The sequence below is a fragment of the Citrus sinensis genome, chromosome 7 (assembly GCF_022201045.2).
Source record: "Citrus sinensis cultivar Valencia sweet orange chromosome 7, DVS_A1.0, whole genome shotgun sequence".
NCBI classification, from domain to species: domain Eukaryota; kingdom Viridiplantae; phylum Streptophyta; class Magnoliopsida; order Sapindales; family Rutaceae; genus Citrus; species Citrus sinensis.
The window spans coordinates 181,459-199,262 of record NC_068562.1 but is presented as its reverse complement, the minus strand read 5'-3'; the positions used below and the strand labels follow the sequence as shown (position 1 = coordinate 199,262).

General features: G+C 33.9%; 2 protein-coding genes and 1 non-coding gene across 7 annotated transcripts; 1 reads left to right on the top strand and 2 right to left on the bottom strand.

The window, feature by feature from the left end:
* Window positions 1-3,652: 3,652 nt before the first annotated feature.
* Window positions 3,653-5,160, top strand: LOC102619834 (hypothetical protein). 5 transcript variants are annotated; one of them, XM_006467069.4, is made up of 2 exons: window positions 3,653-3,820; window positions 4,431-5,160. In XM_006467069.4, exon 2 carries the CDS (start codon window positions 4,446-4,448, stop codon window positions 4,902-4,904), a length of 459 nt encoding a protein of 152 aa, XP_006467132.1. In that variant the 5' UTR covers window positions 3,653-3,820; window positions 4,431-4,445; the 3' UTR covers window positions 4,905-5,160. The 5 variants fall into 5 exon arrangements, with proteins under 5 accessions (XP_006467132.1, XP_006467135.1, XP_006467134.1 ...); XM_006467072.4 differs by having other exon boundaries at window positions 3,655-3,820; window positions 4,435-5,160; XM_006467071.4 differs by having other exon boundaries at window positions 3,657-3,820; window positions 4,440-5,160.
* Window positions 5,161-5,521: 361 nt separating this feature from the next.
* LOC102620857 (subtilisin-like serine-protease S) lies at window positions 5,522-10,039 on the bottom strand. The gene is made up of 11 exons (XM_006467074.4): window positions 9,612-10,039; window positions 9,430-9,524; window positions 9,244-9,341; window positions 8,985-9,143; window positions 8,296-8,407; window positions 7,668-8,196; window positions 7,498-7,592; window positions 7,166-7,408; window positions 6,975-7,089; window positions 6,527-6,713; window positions 5,522-6,391 (listed from the first exon to the last, which is right to left on the bottom strand). Exons 1-11 carry the CDS (start codon window positions 9,720-9,722, stop codon window positions 5,829-5,831), a joined length of 2,307 nt encoding a protein of 768 aa, XP_006467137.1. The 5' UTR covers window positions 9,723-10,039; the 3' UTR covers window positions 5,522-5,828.
* Window positions 10,040-17,375: 7,336 nt separating this feature from the next.
* Window positions 17,376-17,479, bottom strand: LOC112496369 (small nucleolar RNA R71). The gene has a single exon (XR_003062908.1). It is a non-coding gene; the product is annotated as a small nucleolar RNA R71 (small nucleolar RNA).
* Between the last annotated feature and the right edge of the window lie 325 nt (window positions 17,480-17,804).

Below are 17,804 nucleotides of genomic sequence, written 5' to 3'. Positions count from 1 at the left end.
TGTTTTTGTTTAGGATGTACACTAAAAAAATTTGTTAATTGAGTTGAGTAAAATTTAAAACATTTGTTTATTTTTTAATTATTCACTTTTCTTTCCCGTTGTCTTTTTGTATTTTAATTATATTTTTATTTTCTCACTCATTTTTTAACATTTGCTTTGATTTAGAATATGCAATTTTAGATTAGACTACTACTATCCCCTTCTTGGAGCTAATTTTTTTTTATACCCATGATATTTCATACTCATTTCAAACTTCAAATGATTTAATTTTTAATTTACTACTAATATAATAAAGTCCTAGGTAAGCCTTTAATTTGAAAGACTTAAATGTTGATACCTAATTTTTTTCCGCCTGGGGTCAAACCAAGTTCAATAGATGGAAGTATGCTTGCACACACAGTGACAAACAAAAAGTAGTGAAATGGAGCTAGAAAAGGGTTTTCCGGCGATCCCACTCCGATACTTAAGTCCGTACCTGAAGAATTCGAGTTGAATCATAACAATTGAAGTTTTAATGAACTTACCTCTCTTTGAGAGAGTAATAGAGTATTTACAGCAGACCATATTTTTGGTGAGTAAGTCGCCTTATTTTGGTGAATGTGAGGAGTTATTGATTTGTGATAAACTCTATCAATTGTGGGAATGAAGTGATGCATGGCAATTATGGTTTCACTTCTTTTATTTTAGGAGGTTGTGAAATGGCGGAGCATCTAGCTTAATCCAACCTTTAGAGTGTTAGGAGAAGAGAGTGGAGCATGTTTATAAGAGTGCGGGTCGTGCCCTTAATTTCGTGCACTTGGTGGTTTGGTAGTCAACTTATTTATCTATTTTTATTGTGTTTCGATGATTCTTTTCTATTGATAAGTGTTATCTTGACATTCTCATTCTATTGGCTTAGTGTCTTTGACCAAGCTAAGGCCTTGATTGATAGTTCCTTATTTCCCACCTTGAGGGATTCTCAATTCCCACTTAGTAATCTTTGCTCCTACCTTTGAGGGATCCAATTTCCCCCCTTGGAGATCCTCACCCCTTCGAGGTGGTGCAAGTGATTAATTTTTATATCACCACAAACCCTCAGTTCATGATAAGAGTTTTTGAAATTAAAAAATCTATTGTCATAAACTAAGTAAGTAATTAATATGTATCACACTTTCTAAGCGTTAGCTTTTTGGTCCAACACCTATGTTCTCATGAGAAAATCCTTTTAACTTGCCAGTTTCATTTTTTATGATTCTTCTTCTACACTTTTCACGTCTACGAGAAGATGTTAACATGAATATGTTAATAATATTGATTTTTATGATAACAAATTTTATATGGTTTTGACAAAAATATTGGAGCTATTTCTTAATAAACGAAAGCCCTTATAATCATTGCCTTATTTCTTCATAAAAGATGGATTTTCAAATTAGAAAGAGATTCTCTACAAAAACTAGTTTAAAATTGCAATTCTGGTTATGAAAAACGGAAAACACAAAAGATGGGAAGGTTACTGGAAATTAACGGTAAACCGTTTTCTTTTAAACGGTTAACCGATTAGCACCAGAGAGCAACATATTGCCTAAGCTCTAGCCGTTTATGAATAACGGAAAACACCAAAGATGGGAAGGCTACTAGAACCTAACGGTGAACTGTTTATTTTAAACGGTTAACCGATAACGTCCAGAATCACTGATTAACCAAAACTGATAAGGCTAAATTGTTTTGCAGATTACTGAAGCCAAACAGCGAACCGTTTAGTTTAAACGGTCAACCGATAATATCCAGAGAAGCCACTTCTTGCAATCCCTTAACCGCTTAATGAAAACGGATAACTGATGTTCATTTTGCAGGTTACTGGAGACAAACGGCGATCCGTTTATTTCAAACGGTTAACCGATAATATCCAGAGAAGCCACTTCACGCAAGTCCTTAACCGTTTGGTGTAAACAGATAACCAATGTTTATCTTGTAGGTCTCTGGAAGTTAACGGCGAAAGGTTAAGCCTAAACGGCTAACCGTTTATTTGAAATTTGGCCCAACGGTAACTTTGACCAGCCTAAACGGTTAACCGTTAATGGTTAACGGCGAACCGTTTTCTGTCCGACAGTTTGTAACGGCTAGATTTTCAGCTCCAAATATAAATAAGCTCATTCAAATTCAAAGGAGGCTGATCACAACACGACCATTTTGAGCTAATATTCGAGAATACAATCTTCATAGAGCTTAGAACACATTCTTGCTTCTTCTATTCACATATTAAGCATCATTGTGTAATCTTATATATTGTGAGAGGCAAAACAGTTTGTAATCTTTTACTTTGAGTGATTGTAAGTGTTGAGATACACTTGGGTTAAGAGATTGGGGATAATCTCTTGTTATAAAGGTCCATTGACACCTTGGAAGTCAAGTGTAAGCATTTGAAGCCTTGGAGGCTTGCTTAATGGAATCCTCAAGCCCGGAAAGCTTGGAGGCGTGGACGTAGACGAGGTTGGCCGAACCACGTAAAAATCTCGGTGTTTGAATCCCTCTTCCCTTATCTTTTTATATTGTGATATTCTTAATTGTTATTGCTTTGAATTTGATTTATAATTGCATTAAGATTTTCTTTAATAAATTGAATAATTTTTTAGAATCCCAATTCACCCTCCCTCTTGGGTTGCATACTTGTATTTCAGAAGAGACATTTCTTTTCTCTCAAACTTGAATAGCTTTTAGGAGACTCTAAAGCATTAAGGAGCCTGTTCCAGCATTTCAATATAGTTTTTTTTTAAAGTTATAGTGTTTCGAAGAAATTACATGTCGTCACTTCTCAACAAGATAAATACTTTGATGGCGAGAGTAGAAGTTTCGTTGTTTAAAGATGAGTGATAAGGTATGATAAAGTCAGGTTGCATTTGGTATAGTCTCAGGTAGCGTGTCTTTACTCTGGTTGATTAGTTTTTTTTAGATGTTGTATCGTTATTAAGTAAGATAATACCATATTGTCTTCCGAGCAACTCTCATGCTCAAAGCTTATGGTTAAGCTAAGGTAAATAGTTCAATATGCAGACTTATTTTTTTTTAGTATATATACAATTGGGTAAGTTGCCTATTACTTTTTTTAATGAAATAACAAATTTTTAAATGCTTTGCATTATTATAAACTTTAATTTACTTTTATTTTTATTAAAAAAAAATCAACCTACCCCATTTTTAATCTCTTTTTTTTTTAATCTTATAAAAAAAATTTAAAATCATCAAAGGAATAATCTGAAATTTACCCTTATTTTTGTTATAAAATTACTATCACAAAAGAATCGGTTTCTCGGTCCAATATATAAATTGCTTCCTGCAAGCTGCAATCCAACAAAGACTTCGGTCCCTTTATCTTTTATGAGCATTTCTCTACTGATAATCAATTAATTATCAAAGTGGACAAAGTAACAATTTGATGGCGGCACATGAAGGCCAAAATTGTAAATTTGTAACATTCAAAACATTATTATATGTTTATATCCCACTATCCTACGTCCTAGATTCTGATAATCATGCGAGTAAAACAAAGGAGATTGTGTTTTCGGACAAGACAAGAGGGGGTTAATTGAGGAATACCGAATACGATACTGCTGTTGAGATGCCTATTATGGGCCGAATCCAAAACCAATTATCGGACTCTCCGGTCCAATAAGGATTCAGCTTCAGCTTCTACTTTCTAGTCAATGAGCTTGGATTGGGATGAATTATAAATCAATCATCTATTAATAAATTAATGAATTAATTAGTAACAGTCTTTACCGCACCAGATTTCCAGCAGTCGATTTGATGAGAAAAGTCCGTCTTGTTGGTTGAGATTAAGAAGGTAAACGTTCCTCCGATTCCTCTTGGGCTTCGAATGATATTTGGGTTTTTTCATTTTCATAATTTAAAGATTTTATATTCAGTTAAATTACAAATCAAGTCTGGAAATTTATAGGGTTCTTTCTTCTTCTGTTATTTCGTTTTGGATTTGACAATCTCACTTGAATTTTGTTTTACGCGACATGAGAAGTTCTGTTCTGTCGTAGATCAAGCAACCAGATTGATTGCTCATGCCTAGCTCTCAAACATTTACCTTACATTTTGAAGCTGCATGTAATTTCACTTTACTTTCCTCTGTAACAACATTCTCATCTGGATGTCCTACCTAATTCCCCCATTCTTGTCTTCTTTTTTTTTCATTTTATTTTAAATTTCGAGTCTTTTATGTATTAGTCTAAACCTTCGGGTGATTTGTCTCCGTCACTAGTAAATTTTTCCATTTAGTGGAGTCTGAAATTGGTAACATAGTGTATACAAATATCTTTTCTTTCTTTTTTTACTTTCAAACATATCTCAATTGCTGTAATGCTTAATGCCTTTTGGTCTTTCTTTTGCTTTTCTATTTCAGTGTTTCGGCTTATTATGTTTTTGAAATTATTTTGCAATATTAGCTAGTGTAGTGAGCTATGCAACATCCGAGGGAGCCATCATCTGACGAAATTTCAAATCCAAAGCAACGTAAGAAGAAAATGTCATCCCAAAGAGGTGCCTCTCTTCAGTTACAAGGAAATGAAATTAAAGAGATTCAAAATGTTCTGGGGGCTTTCCCATTAGGAATGGGGCAGAAGGTTTCCAAAAGGAATTTGAAGAATGAAGTCTCTGCATTATTCCAACAACCAGATAGATCAAACTCAGATTCATTGCAAGACTCAACGACATCCGATAATGAGTACCGGGCACTGAGAAGGAAATATTTGCTGCTGGAAGAAGAAAGCTTTGCATTAGGGAAGGAGTTGAGAGAGGTAGAAGATGAAGTCAAGACTCTAGAAGATGAGAAGCTTACCCTCTTGGACCAGCTTGTTGTGTTAGAAGGTCTGGTTGATCCTTCAGATATGCAGTTCCAGGAGGGGCCTCAATATGCTTAATTTCCACACACCCATCATTACAGGTTTTTGTGATTGTACACCGTTATCTAATATTTTTGGATGCCCCTGCACTTTGATCAATAGAAGGAAAGTTATTGTTTCATTCGAGATGTGTTTTCTTGTTGCTAGTGACTACCAAATACTTTGAAATATTTGGAAATGGAAAATCTGTAACTAAAAGCAGACTAACTTCTGACGTCATGTTATATGCTGTCTGAATTCTGATAAGTATGCTTGTGACATTGAGATGCTAAAATCTCACCTGTGTTTGGTACTGTTCATATTGTAGATCCCATGTTCAGATTACTCTTATAAGAAAATCATAGAAGCAAATTGTAAACATGAAATTGAGTTCTATTGAAAGAGCAGAAGTTTTCTGGTTTCTCTGACCTTCTCAATTTGTACTTGGTGGTTAAATGGCCTATCAACTATATCATAAACGAACGTGCCCTACTAAGAGAACTCTTCAAGCACTTGCAAACAAAGGAGCAGAAAGATTGGATAGATGATAAGTCGGGCATTTCATACGCGAATCTATCAATATTTGATGCTTGGTATCTTGGAGATGGTCATGCAAGGCATCAAAGTTGCATGTTTTGCTATTGTAGAAACGCAAAAGCATAAAATTGACATTGATTGATGCACACGGAAAGTGAGTAAAAATAACAAACAAAATAATAAAAAAACAAAAAACAAAAAAAAAGGAACAAAAGTAATTCCTTGAATTCATATAATGTCATCCTTTGTTACCAGATGATCTGTAAATTTTGTCACTTGCCATGCTATCTCCAGGCCTCAAGTACTTTTGATAAACATGGATATTCTTTTAACTTTCTATTACTCTGCATCCACATAGGTCATAGGTGCATATATCTATCTGTAAGTATCTCGAAGTTTTAATTTAATATGAACATATACAGCTTCTTATCTCATTAACCCCATGTCAGAAGGTGCAACCTGGACAACAAGAGGGCTGGTTACCCTTAATTTTCCATTCTTCCATGACAAGTACCCGAATCCATAGCCCTTTGGTGGAGAAGTTAACTTGAAATGCACAGTAAAGTTGATCTTTTGCCCATAGCTGTTGAAGATTAATCGCTCCGGAGCAACAGTAACGGTAACTCCAACAGGTGAAGATACTACAGCTTTGTAAATACTTCTTGGTTTCCCAACGTTTGTGACAGATCTAGTCACTGAAAAATTGCCTTTAAGATTGGGCACTGTTATAGATGGATAATTCAGGTCGTAAGGTGCTGGCAGTTTCTGACTACATTTACTATTGTCTCTTGTGACCAGATGGAGTGACTTCTCATCATAACCAATCGAGCATAGAAAAACTGTATAATCTATTGGCTGTGCATCGTAGATGAGACCTGGGCTAAGGACTTTTCGTGGATTTAAAAAACCTGATCCATAATCAAAAGCATTACCCCTTCTTCCTTCGGGATCCACTGTGATTGGTTTATGGTTCTTGTCAAGGGCAGTAGCTGCAATTTTCATTTGAAATGAAACACTCAATTGTAACTTGTAAGGTTCTAGAAATATAGTTAAGATCTAATGACAAAACAATCCATCATACCAATTAGTTGATGGCCTAGAATGGCTTGGAACTTGAAACATACCAGTTGTCATTATTGCTGATTTAATAGCTGACGGAGACCATGACGGATGAACAGCTTTAATTAAGGTTGCAATCCCCGTCACATGAGGGCAAGCCATGGAAGTTCCAGAAAGAATGTTGAATTGCATTTTTCCAACAGCTGGCGACCAGGCTGCAATAATGTTCAGACCAGGAGCCGTAACATCAGGCTGCAAAGATCAAAAGCTGAATAATGAGAAGGAAGAAACATTAAAATTGTGAAGACAGTAAGCTCAACAAGGTAAATCAAATCTCTTCTTGGATGATATTGAAGAATCTTACTCTTAATACTGAAACAAGCTTAAAATCATACATTCATCTTTGTCCATTGGAAAAATCAGACATACAACTACAGTCAAATTGAGGGGAAAAGCAGACATCTGCGTTTTTACTGTTTTCTGTATTTCCTGATGCTACGTAGAATAATTTACCTTTAGAATCTCTGGGTTCAAGGCATTGGGACCTTTAGAAGAAAATGCTGCAACACGGGGTGCCGGTTCAGATCCCAATACTGTCTTTGCAGGGAAAATCTTAGATATGGCTTTGCTGAAAAAAAAAAAAAAACGTATATCAGAAAAATAAGCTTGAACTCTATAACACTCGAGTCAAGAATGGAATAAACCTTGTATGACTAATGTAAGATAAAATCTTGTTCCCCGTCTTCTTTCCAACAACAGCTGAAGGGATCACAAAGGGAATAGCTACATCCTTGCCTGGCTCATCTACAAGAATCATCCCAACTCCACCAGCTTCTTTCACTACCATGCTTTTTCTCAGCTTTGACTCAGTTGAACTCTCAGCATGTCGACAAACCAGAACTTTCCCTCTGGCCTTGGTACTGTTCAAGGAACTCTCCAAACAGTAACTACAGACAAGTGGCATAGTAAAAATAACTAAAGATTCTTGTAGGCATGGCCACCTGAAACACTGACTTCCAAATACCTGCTGCTTCACCTGGATTGGTAAGGCGTAAAGTATCCTGCATAGGCTTCAGAGGCAGAGATAATCCTTGCAGATGCATTCATTTTGCAGAGACTTAAGCTTTCTCCCTGTTTGATGAATAAGAACCAATAAGGCAATGTAACATAAAGAATTATTTAATGCACAGAAGACAACAACATTACCGTGAAATTAGCACCATCCCCAAGTACAATCTCAGAGGTAAAATCCCGGTCTGTTGAACTAGCTGCAATTGTGAACATCCATGGGGCAAGATTTGTCACAGAACCTTCATTTCCTTCATTTCCAGCTGAAGCAACTACCAAAATCCCACGGCTAGTAGCATGGAATGACCCAATAGAGATAGCATCACTGAAATAATCTCCCTGTGGAGCCTCAGGACCCAAAGACAATGATAAGATGTGAACCCCATCTCTAATTGCATCATCAAAGGCTGCAAGTAAGTCAACATCATAGCAACCTGAATCCCAACATGTCTTATACACAGCAATCCTGGCCATAGGTGCACCTCCCCTAGCCCCTCCGCCTGCTAATCCCCTATAATTCATGTTTGCCACATAGCGACCAGCAGCAGTTGATGCCGTGTGGGAACCATGACCAGAACTGTCCCTTGGAGATCTAAACGACACTGTCTCTACTATATCTTCTTCAGCTTCATAGCCACTCATGTAGTATCGTGCTCCAATCACTTTCCTATGCCACAATAATTGAATATTTCAATAACACTGAGCATCGACCTACCAATAACACTTCATGCAGTAAATGACAATACAAGGAACAGCTATGGTAAACCTGTTGCAGGATGAGGCATTGAATGCTTCTCCTGACTCACACTGCCCCTTCCATTTGGCTGGCGCTGGAGGCATGCCAATGTCACTGAAACTTGGGGATTCAGGCCAAATTCCTGCATCATTGGTGAACAAAAGTAAATCCAACATTTATATTTCATTCAATTATTATTATTATTATTATTATTTTTTAATTTATTAAACAGCCTCCGTGAGCTGAAGCCAAAATGTAGAAAAGCATTTGCAAATCAAATAGTTGCATGTATGTTACTGTATTTGTGCGAACAAGAAGTTCTTATACTATTATCAGTTAGTAATTGAGTATCAGCAAAACAAGGGATGCAAAAAGCCAAAGATATTAATGAGTAAGTGCATACCAGGATAAACAAACACTGCAAATGAAAATGACTTGTGAACTGTAGCATAAATCAAGAAAAAAGGCTAAGCATTAACTCAATCCTCATTGAAGTGGATTTAGATATTTCGTCTGCCCATTGGTTTCAAGATGAAATGTTTATGTATAAATGACGCGGGGATTTATTTCTATGAACAGAAGTATAAAACAAAATGCATTTCTCTTTCCATAAGTAATAAAGAAGGGAAGTTTATGTACTTTAAAACATTTACTAAGAAGGCGACAATACTAAAGTAGCACAATACAAAAACAATATTGGTTAGAGGTCGGTTACTGACCAGTATCAATGAAGCCCACAATAATATTGACTTGATTCTTGGTAGAGAATCCAGGTATCTCCATAGATTCTTCACCCATAAGACCCATGAAATCCCACGAGTGAGTAGTGTGTAGCCTTCTCTTCATATTTGGAAATACAGAAACTACTCCTGGCATCTCTGTCATTTTGAAAATTGAGATGTCAGATTCAGAGATGAAATGCAATCGAAAGAAACTTTATTTCAGTAATGTTTGGATTTGGAATGGCACCAAACTTACGGGCAATTTGAGAAGCTTGTTGGTCTGTCAACTTGGCGGCAAAGCCTCTGAATCCATGCTTGTAACTATAAACGTGAGATGCCTGTGCTTGCTCCATGCTGTTGTGAATAATTCACTAACCCAATCAGAAAAACAAGAAAGAAAAAATAAACATAGAAAAATGAATCAATGCCGTATTAGAAAGACCTTCCAGCGTGAACCACGGCAAGCATTTGGTGGTGTTGTCTCCAAACGTCAAGTGGGTCCTCTCCTGTAGTGGTTCCCATGTACACGACATAAACCTGTGTCAAGTAAGAGTTAAAAGACACCGAAAAGCCAAAATCCAGAAAATTGGTAACAGAGCAGAAAGAGCTAAATCAAAAAGGCACCTTGGCAGAAAAACAGATGTTGTTTTCTGCAAGAAAAACACCAACCAACAAATAAAAGATGTAGCAATAACTCCTATGAATATCATAACCTCCCAGTGCCAATGAAGACATTTTTCCAAGGAAGAAAGAGACAGAGCCAGCGAGGGAGAGCAATGTTTAAGCCTTAAGGTATGGTATGGTGTCTACTTTCTATTCTAGTTGGGAATTGTGATTTTTGTTCTTTTGGGTATATTTGATAATAATTAATAATAATAATAATAATAATAATGAAAGAGTGCACTCCACTGCAACCGCTAATGCGTAGTGCGGATGAAAGAGAAAGAGGGACACGTTACTTTTGCTTTTGATTCTTGAAGCAACAAACAATGAAGTGCTGAGCCCTGAGAGCGTCCTTATTAAGTAATAATACCTGCAATTCCGGAGGAAGCCGTTAAAACTAAGTTGAAGCAACAAATGGGAAATGCCGAAATGGGGAAATCTCTTCTCCAACTGTTTTTTAAAAAAGGTCAGGCTATCTTTACTCTTTCCATCAACATCAAACACAATTAGGATTAATTATTGCACTCACGAGGGCACAGATGCTAATGGTAAATGAAAATTGATAAAGGGACAAAATCACAACAAAAATATATATTTTTTAATTTTTGAAATATATATATATATATATTAATTCTTAAATTTGACTAACAGATAAATTTTTTTTATCTTTATTTTATTATGATTTTATTCATCATAAATTGACAAGGAAATCAAGTTTTCACCGTGACCTTATTTCCACGTGTGTGAAGTGGGCAAATGTTGATAGCAATGTCATACCATATATTATACTTATATGACAACCACTTTCACATATGATAGCACCTAGTTACATTTTACTTTTCTTGTGTGATTTCCTAACCATGAAAATGCACATGACATGAGCATGTTAATTTTAAGTAACTTGATGATAAATAAATAATTATTATTAAATATCATTTTAATTTCTTATATTTATTATTAAATTAATTACTCAATATTTATGTCAAAATTTAAAATAAAAAAATTAAATTAAAATAATATATAACCCACACACACGCACACACGCGCGCGCAGACACACACACGATTTCTTTCTTCTTGAAGGATTACACGAACAGAAAGCGGGGGGACAATTACGTATAGTACTCGACGTTCTCCGTGAATTGCGTGAAAAACCTTAAAGCATATGCCTGCTATTGCCATTCGGTCATATTAAAAGTGGGACTTAAACAACACAAAATTAAGATATGTCCAATGTAAAATTGGAAATACATGTGTGAGAAGATATTTATAGATTTGATTAAAGTAATAAAATAAAATAATAGAATTTCACTGACGACATGGAAATTCCCGGGAATCTTATTCATAGAATGGCGGTATGAATCATAATGAGCCCACTCCACATTCAACCCCCCACTATTATATGTCTATTATATTTGTCGCGTGATGAATGATTATATTGGATACTTTATAAAGTGGGTTAGTTGACTACCACCTGCCTTGCCCATACTATCGTGTGATGTTGATTATTCTTAGGAATTTTGATTACCATGATGATGGCCATTATACTCGACATCGATATGCCTAAATGATAGCCTCATCTCATTTATTACTAATCAACGCAAACTTCTAATTACTGAGTTCATTGCTCCCCATATTAGTTATTCTCAGAAGCCAATTAATTGATTAATCATCCTTCGTATTGATCGTCAGAATGGACTACTAGAGCAATTCGTCACAATCAACTTACATTATGCATATTTTATCAGCATTTGCTGTTGGTTTTGACTTTAGTATTTTTAAATCGGGCCCTTCATTTGATCGAGGTGATTTAAGATGCATCCATTCATAAAAACCTCTTCATCATCGATGGTAAATAAATGTTTATGCTAAGAGTTTAGACTATTAATTGGTATCCCTATAAAAATTTCTTAAATTTCAAAAACTTCGAGGAATCTAGTGGGAAATATTGAAAATTAAAGCAACATCTAATAATAAGTATTCATTCACTATTAAATCTTTTAAAATCAATGAATCAAGATTTATATCAAAATTTTAAATTAAAATATGTAATCACTTTTTATTTATATAAGTATAGTTAGTAATTTTCGGTTTCTTCTCCCTAAGGTTTGGTGTCGTTCCACTTTGATAGAATGTATAATTGTATCTCCACTCTCATCCTTGCTGTTTGTATGCCCATCCTTGGACCCTTTGTTGACCGATGAAATGACTAGATTGCCCTTGACTTAATTAAAATCACATGTGACAACTTCTATTTTAGTGTAATGCTAGTTAACGACTTAGTTGAATTAGTGCAAAAATAAATAAATAAATAAAAATAAATTTTGACTGCTATTGGCGATATTATTGTAGTTGGCTAGTGGCTATGTAATCAGCCATTGTCGAGCTCAACAAACAACAAAGCTTTTGCTTCTCATAATAAGCTACAAACTAAAGCTTTCATCTTCCTTCAGCAGTATCAAATTATCTACAAACTCTTTTATCAATTATTCAAATCTCACCACTTTCCATTCATTATTCAAAGTTGAAACACTTTTACATGTCAATAGATTCCCAAAGTTCAAATACGGTTAATTTAATGAGCCTTGTGCAATATATCCCTAAATCTATTGCTTTGTACGTTAGAGGGAATAGTTCTTTCTCAGTAATATGCATCTATAAACCTAAATCGAAAATTGCAAACGACAATTTCTAATCCTATGGTCCAATATAACTTGCTATGAAATATAAAGGCAAGCAAAGAGCACTAGAAAGAGCTAATAGAAACACTTATTTCTTTCAAAGTACACCATATTTAGCAACAAAATCACCTTGTGATTGGTTTGGGCTCTACTACTGCTCAATAAACACACTTGTTGCCAAATCTCCTATTAAATTCATTATCTACTATATTTCTAGGCTTGGGTTAATTGTCCTTCATTTATAAAAAAAATAAAATTAGTGTATGACTTATAGTAAATAAATAATTCTTAAAGATAATGTAAACACAAACATATGTAAATTAAAACAACCATGTTTGTAGTTATCAAGCACTGTCATACTACACTAAATGCTACAATAGACACTTACTAAATTAGTATCAATAGTAGTGCAAATCACCTTTATACACTCAATTTAACAACATTTTGTAGAAATTTAATGCAAAGGGACTCTATCTAACATAATTGATTCAATTTATAGCAAAAAAGCAAGTTGTTGGCAATCATCAAGCCACTGCAATAGGATCCATCACAAAATTTCTATCTTTTTTTTTTTCACATTATGGAATAATTAATTCATCATATCTATGTAAGACAATATCAAGTCCTATCATGCAACTTTTTTGTTGACACTTTTTATTGATGAAACTCAAATTGATATGCAACTGAAATAAGGCATTTATACGAACTTGAAAGCCTAAACTCATTGACCCAACACAAAATACCAAACAACCATCTTCATCTTTTTTCAACCAATGTATGTCAAATATCATAACATTATCCACAAAATGATTCAAACATTTTGTTTTAACATAATACTAACTATAAGCATCAATTTATTTTCAACATGCATTTGGATTATTCTATTAACCACAACTAACATTAATCGATGACCAAAATAAAAAGCATTAGGCATCAATTTTGAAGACTCATTTTCACATTTTTCTCAACTCATCAATTTTTAATTAATATTCAAAAGAGATTTTAAAAGATTAAAGAGGTGCTGAGGATCCAATTCTTTGGCTAATGAAGGCATTTTTTCTTACTAGAGGCGTATATGATTGGTAAGATATATTGTGGGCTGAATAGGTTGGTTTATTCTTGATTTTTCACTCCTCTAAATTTTTTCACTAAATCCCAATTTTCAATTAATACCACTTATTTTTAAAATTACCCTTATTAAAAGGGAAAATATTCACTGATATCTTAAATTTTATTAACAACACCAAAATTATTTTCTTTTGTAGTCTTCCACCTAAAATTTAAAGAATGTATCATTAATTCATTATTCTATGGCCATCTTAACTTAGTTTCAAATTTGATGATGTATAAGCATAAATTTGTAACTTAATGTTATTGTTTTTTATTTTTTTAAAACAAAATTTTTATTGTTTTACGCTTTTTTACTTTACCAAACCCTAGCCTCCTCCATCCTTAATATGATCTCTTGACTCTTTTGCAAACATCCTTCATCATTAATCTCTCTCAATTTCGCTAACCCTAGCCAGCTTATCCCCATACTCTTGCTTAGAAGCAAGCAGCCAAAGGTTGCTCCTTGCTTGACCGTGCCCGACATAAGGAGATTTTTGTTCAAACTTTCTTTCATCTCTTCCTCTCTTTACTCTTAGGCCATATTTGGTTGTGGGAAAAGAGGAGAGAGGAGAGGAGAGGAAAAGAGAGGAAGAGAAAGGAAAGGAGAAGAAAAGGGTGAGGAGTTTAATTTTCTTTGATCGGTTTAAGATAAAATTAGCAAAGAAAATGAATTTTATAATTTTTTATCTAGACAAATTTACCGTTGTATTAGATTTTTAATATTTATTATTAAATTAATTTATAAACTACAAATATGTCTAATTATTTTAAAGTTAGCCTCAAGATTAATATTTCATTCTCAATGTCCTAACTACATAAATAGTGCTTTTATTAAAAGTGCTTTTGCTTATCATTTTCAAAAGTGCTTTTACCAATTATTATCAAGTGCTTTTATCAAATGTATTTCTTTTTAGATAAGAAACATTAATAATATTTAAAAAATAGCCCATAATATTACTACAAAAATATTAAATTTCAAATGCTCAAATGAAATAATAAAAAATACTTAGTCAAATTTCAAAATATGATCGTAACATCTTCAAATTTCAAAGACATTCTAAAATATGAAAAAGTAAAAACATAATAAAAAATACTTGGTCAAATTTCAAGTGTTCAAATATCAAGTGCTCAAATGAGTTAAGTTAGATATTAATAAACAATAACATCTAAGCATGCATTATTGACACCCTCCAAAATCCTCTTAAAGTCTTTTTTTTTGAAAAATAAAAATTAAATCAACTAAAATACTCACTAAACTCATTTACTTAATAAACATAATATTAAAATTTAAAACTTTTATTTTATAAACCCACATTAATACCTAAAATACCCTAATTAAACTAAAGTATTGTAATTACTCTTATTTTTCATCACATTTTTGTCATTTTCTCAGTCTCTCCTTCTTACTCAAATCTTTTAATTTTCTTTCTAAAGTTCTTTCTTTCCCTAATATTTCATGCGTGAGGCAAAACCTTTAAAATTTAAGAAATAAACTAATGATAAAATCACATTTTCAGTGTATACAATTCTTGCACGGGCTTTTTAGGAAAACTTCAATGAAGAGAGAGAATTCACTATTCAATATTATAAAGAAGTTTATGTTACTTAGAAGTATTATAGTCCAGGATTTAAGACTTTGTTAAAATTTGAGAAAACTATTAAACCATATGGCTTAATAGTATAATAGTATTATACCAATAAACCATATGGCTTAACAACTTTTTCCAAACTTTAATAAAGTCCAAGATCTTAGTCCAGATTAGTGTTGAGTGTTAGAAAATGTATATTTATAAAGGAGAAAATCATCATTTTACATTTCAAGTCTTACTAACAATCCTTACTTTTATGTATTTAAGGTTCTTGTAATTTAATTATGTGTGTTTTATTTTAATTGAGTATTTTGTGTATTTTAGGGGTATCATGGTCATTTCACAATAAACGAGAGATCAGACGGCAAAACAGACATCACTTTTGAACTCAGGACGGTCGAAAACTTTAGGAGGAGCATAAAAGAAAAAATGGCACTATTCACATGTACGATACTATTCACGTGTACGGTACTGTCTACGTTACTGTTCACGACACTGCTCACATAGACGGATGATGACGTGGCATTGACCGATGATGTGGCATTGACTGATGAGGTGTCACGATCCTGTTGGGCTAAAATTCTTATGTACTGTTGATGGTGACGTGGCAGCATATCAGTGGACCAAAAATCTCGCGTACGGTACATGCATCACACATGATTATTTTCAACAAAACCGCGTTACTGTTCAACCCGGGTTAAACCGTGTTACTGTTCATCCGCGTGGTCAAACCACGTACTGTTGACTGATGACATGGCGCAATCCTGAGCGTCCAAACTATTTTTAATCCGATGGCCATGATTTACTCCATGTATCTATAAAAAGGGGGCCTCTCCCCCCTAATTTGATAGCTCTGAATCCATTTTTGGACTCCATTTTCTGCAATTCCTTCTCCATATTGTATTTTCTACGTATTTTAATAAATTCCCATTTTACCCCTAGTTCAATTATGAGTGACTAATTTTCTTTCAAGCTTGGGTTGGAGGTAAAGTCTCAACATGTGTCATGGGCTTAATTTGGTAAATTTATTTTCTCTTCCCCTCTAGTTTTTGTGGATGTTTTGACTTCTCGTTGACAAATAATAATAATCTTGTCTAGATACCGCCTTGGTTACACCGGCTCTCTAGTTTAAGGTTATTATTATTTCACACGATAAGCCCTTAGCACCATATTGATTAGAGCGTGGTTCATGAGGTGTTGATTCCCCCCTCATGATTTAATTGTCATTAATAAGGAATATTTAGCCCATGGTGCATGTTGATACAGATCCAGATACCCAAGTACGTCATTTCAATAGAATTCTCTTTAAATTATTCTCGCCATTTCAATTCTAATTTTAGGATAATCCAAATCATTTTCACCACAAATCCAACCACCCATTTAGAAAATTAATTCTACATATAATTAAAATCCACCTTCTCGTGGGATCGACACTCGTCTCCATTAATCTATTCTACAATAGATTCGTGCACTTGCGAGTTCAATAAAATTTGCACAACAAGTTTTTGGCGCCGTTACCGGGGAGGTAAGTAATTTTAATTCATAGAATTAATTTTTGTGAATAATTTTTTTTTAATTATTTTCTTGTAATTTTTTCTTTATTAAAAAAAAGTGAATCTACATTTAAATGTTAGTATTTCTTTTCTTTTTCTCTTCTTTAAAATTCTGTAATTTAATTTTCAATTTATTTTTCTTTATAATTTTTTTTTGTTTATCTTATTCATTTATTTTTAGTTAATTTATTTCACGATTTGTTTTGTGTATTTTTATAGAAAGGTTTTAATAGCGCAATAAGGTTAGTATCATAATTTCTCATTTTTCTTTATTTTTATTCGTTTTGTTCCCATCTATTTTTGTTCTTTGCATGCACGATCGTAGGTCATTATTACTTAATCTTGAACCTATAGACCTTGAACTAAAAAAAATACTTCGCACACACAAGCACACTAAAAATAAATTTGGAATGGATTTACAAGCACCACAAGAGAGGCCATTTAAGGATTATTTCAGTCCTTTAGTTAATTTGAGCACATCATGCATAAGATACCCAAATGTAGCTGCTAGGAGTTTTGAACTAAAACCTAGTGTGCTAAATTGTCTCCCAACATTCTATGGCCTAAAAAATGAGGACCCATATAATCATTTGAATGATTTTCATGCCATTTGTCAAACTTTTAAATATGAAAAATTTCAGACGATGATGTTAAACTCAGGTTATTCCCATTTTCTTTAAAGGATAGAGCTCGTTCATGGTTAAATACTTTACCTGCTAATAACATTTCATCATGGGAACAAATGGTAACGAAATTTTTGAATAAATATTTCCCAGTGCATAAAACCATTGCTATTCGCAGGGAAATTTCAGAGTTTACATAGAGAGAAGACGAACAGTTTTTCGAAACATGGGAGCGATTCAATGGGCTACTCTTGAAATGTCCACATCATGGGTACGAGAAATGGCACCAATGCCAATACTTTTTGGAGGAATTACTACAAAATGTACAAGAATGACTAATGGCAATAAGTGTGGCTAATGGCAATAAGTGGAGAAGAGCTAATGTCAAAAAGTGCATCAGAGATTTGAGAATTCTTCCAGCGACAAGCGGATAATTCCCAACAACGGAGTCGATCATTCAGGAATATTAGAAGAATTAAGGGAGTAAATGAGGTTCAAATTGGCGAGTCAACTTCGGGAATCAAAGAAGTCAAGGAGATGGTTGAAGGTCTCGCTCGACAAATAGCACCGTTATCGACTGCTAAATCAACAGAGCCACA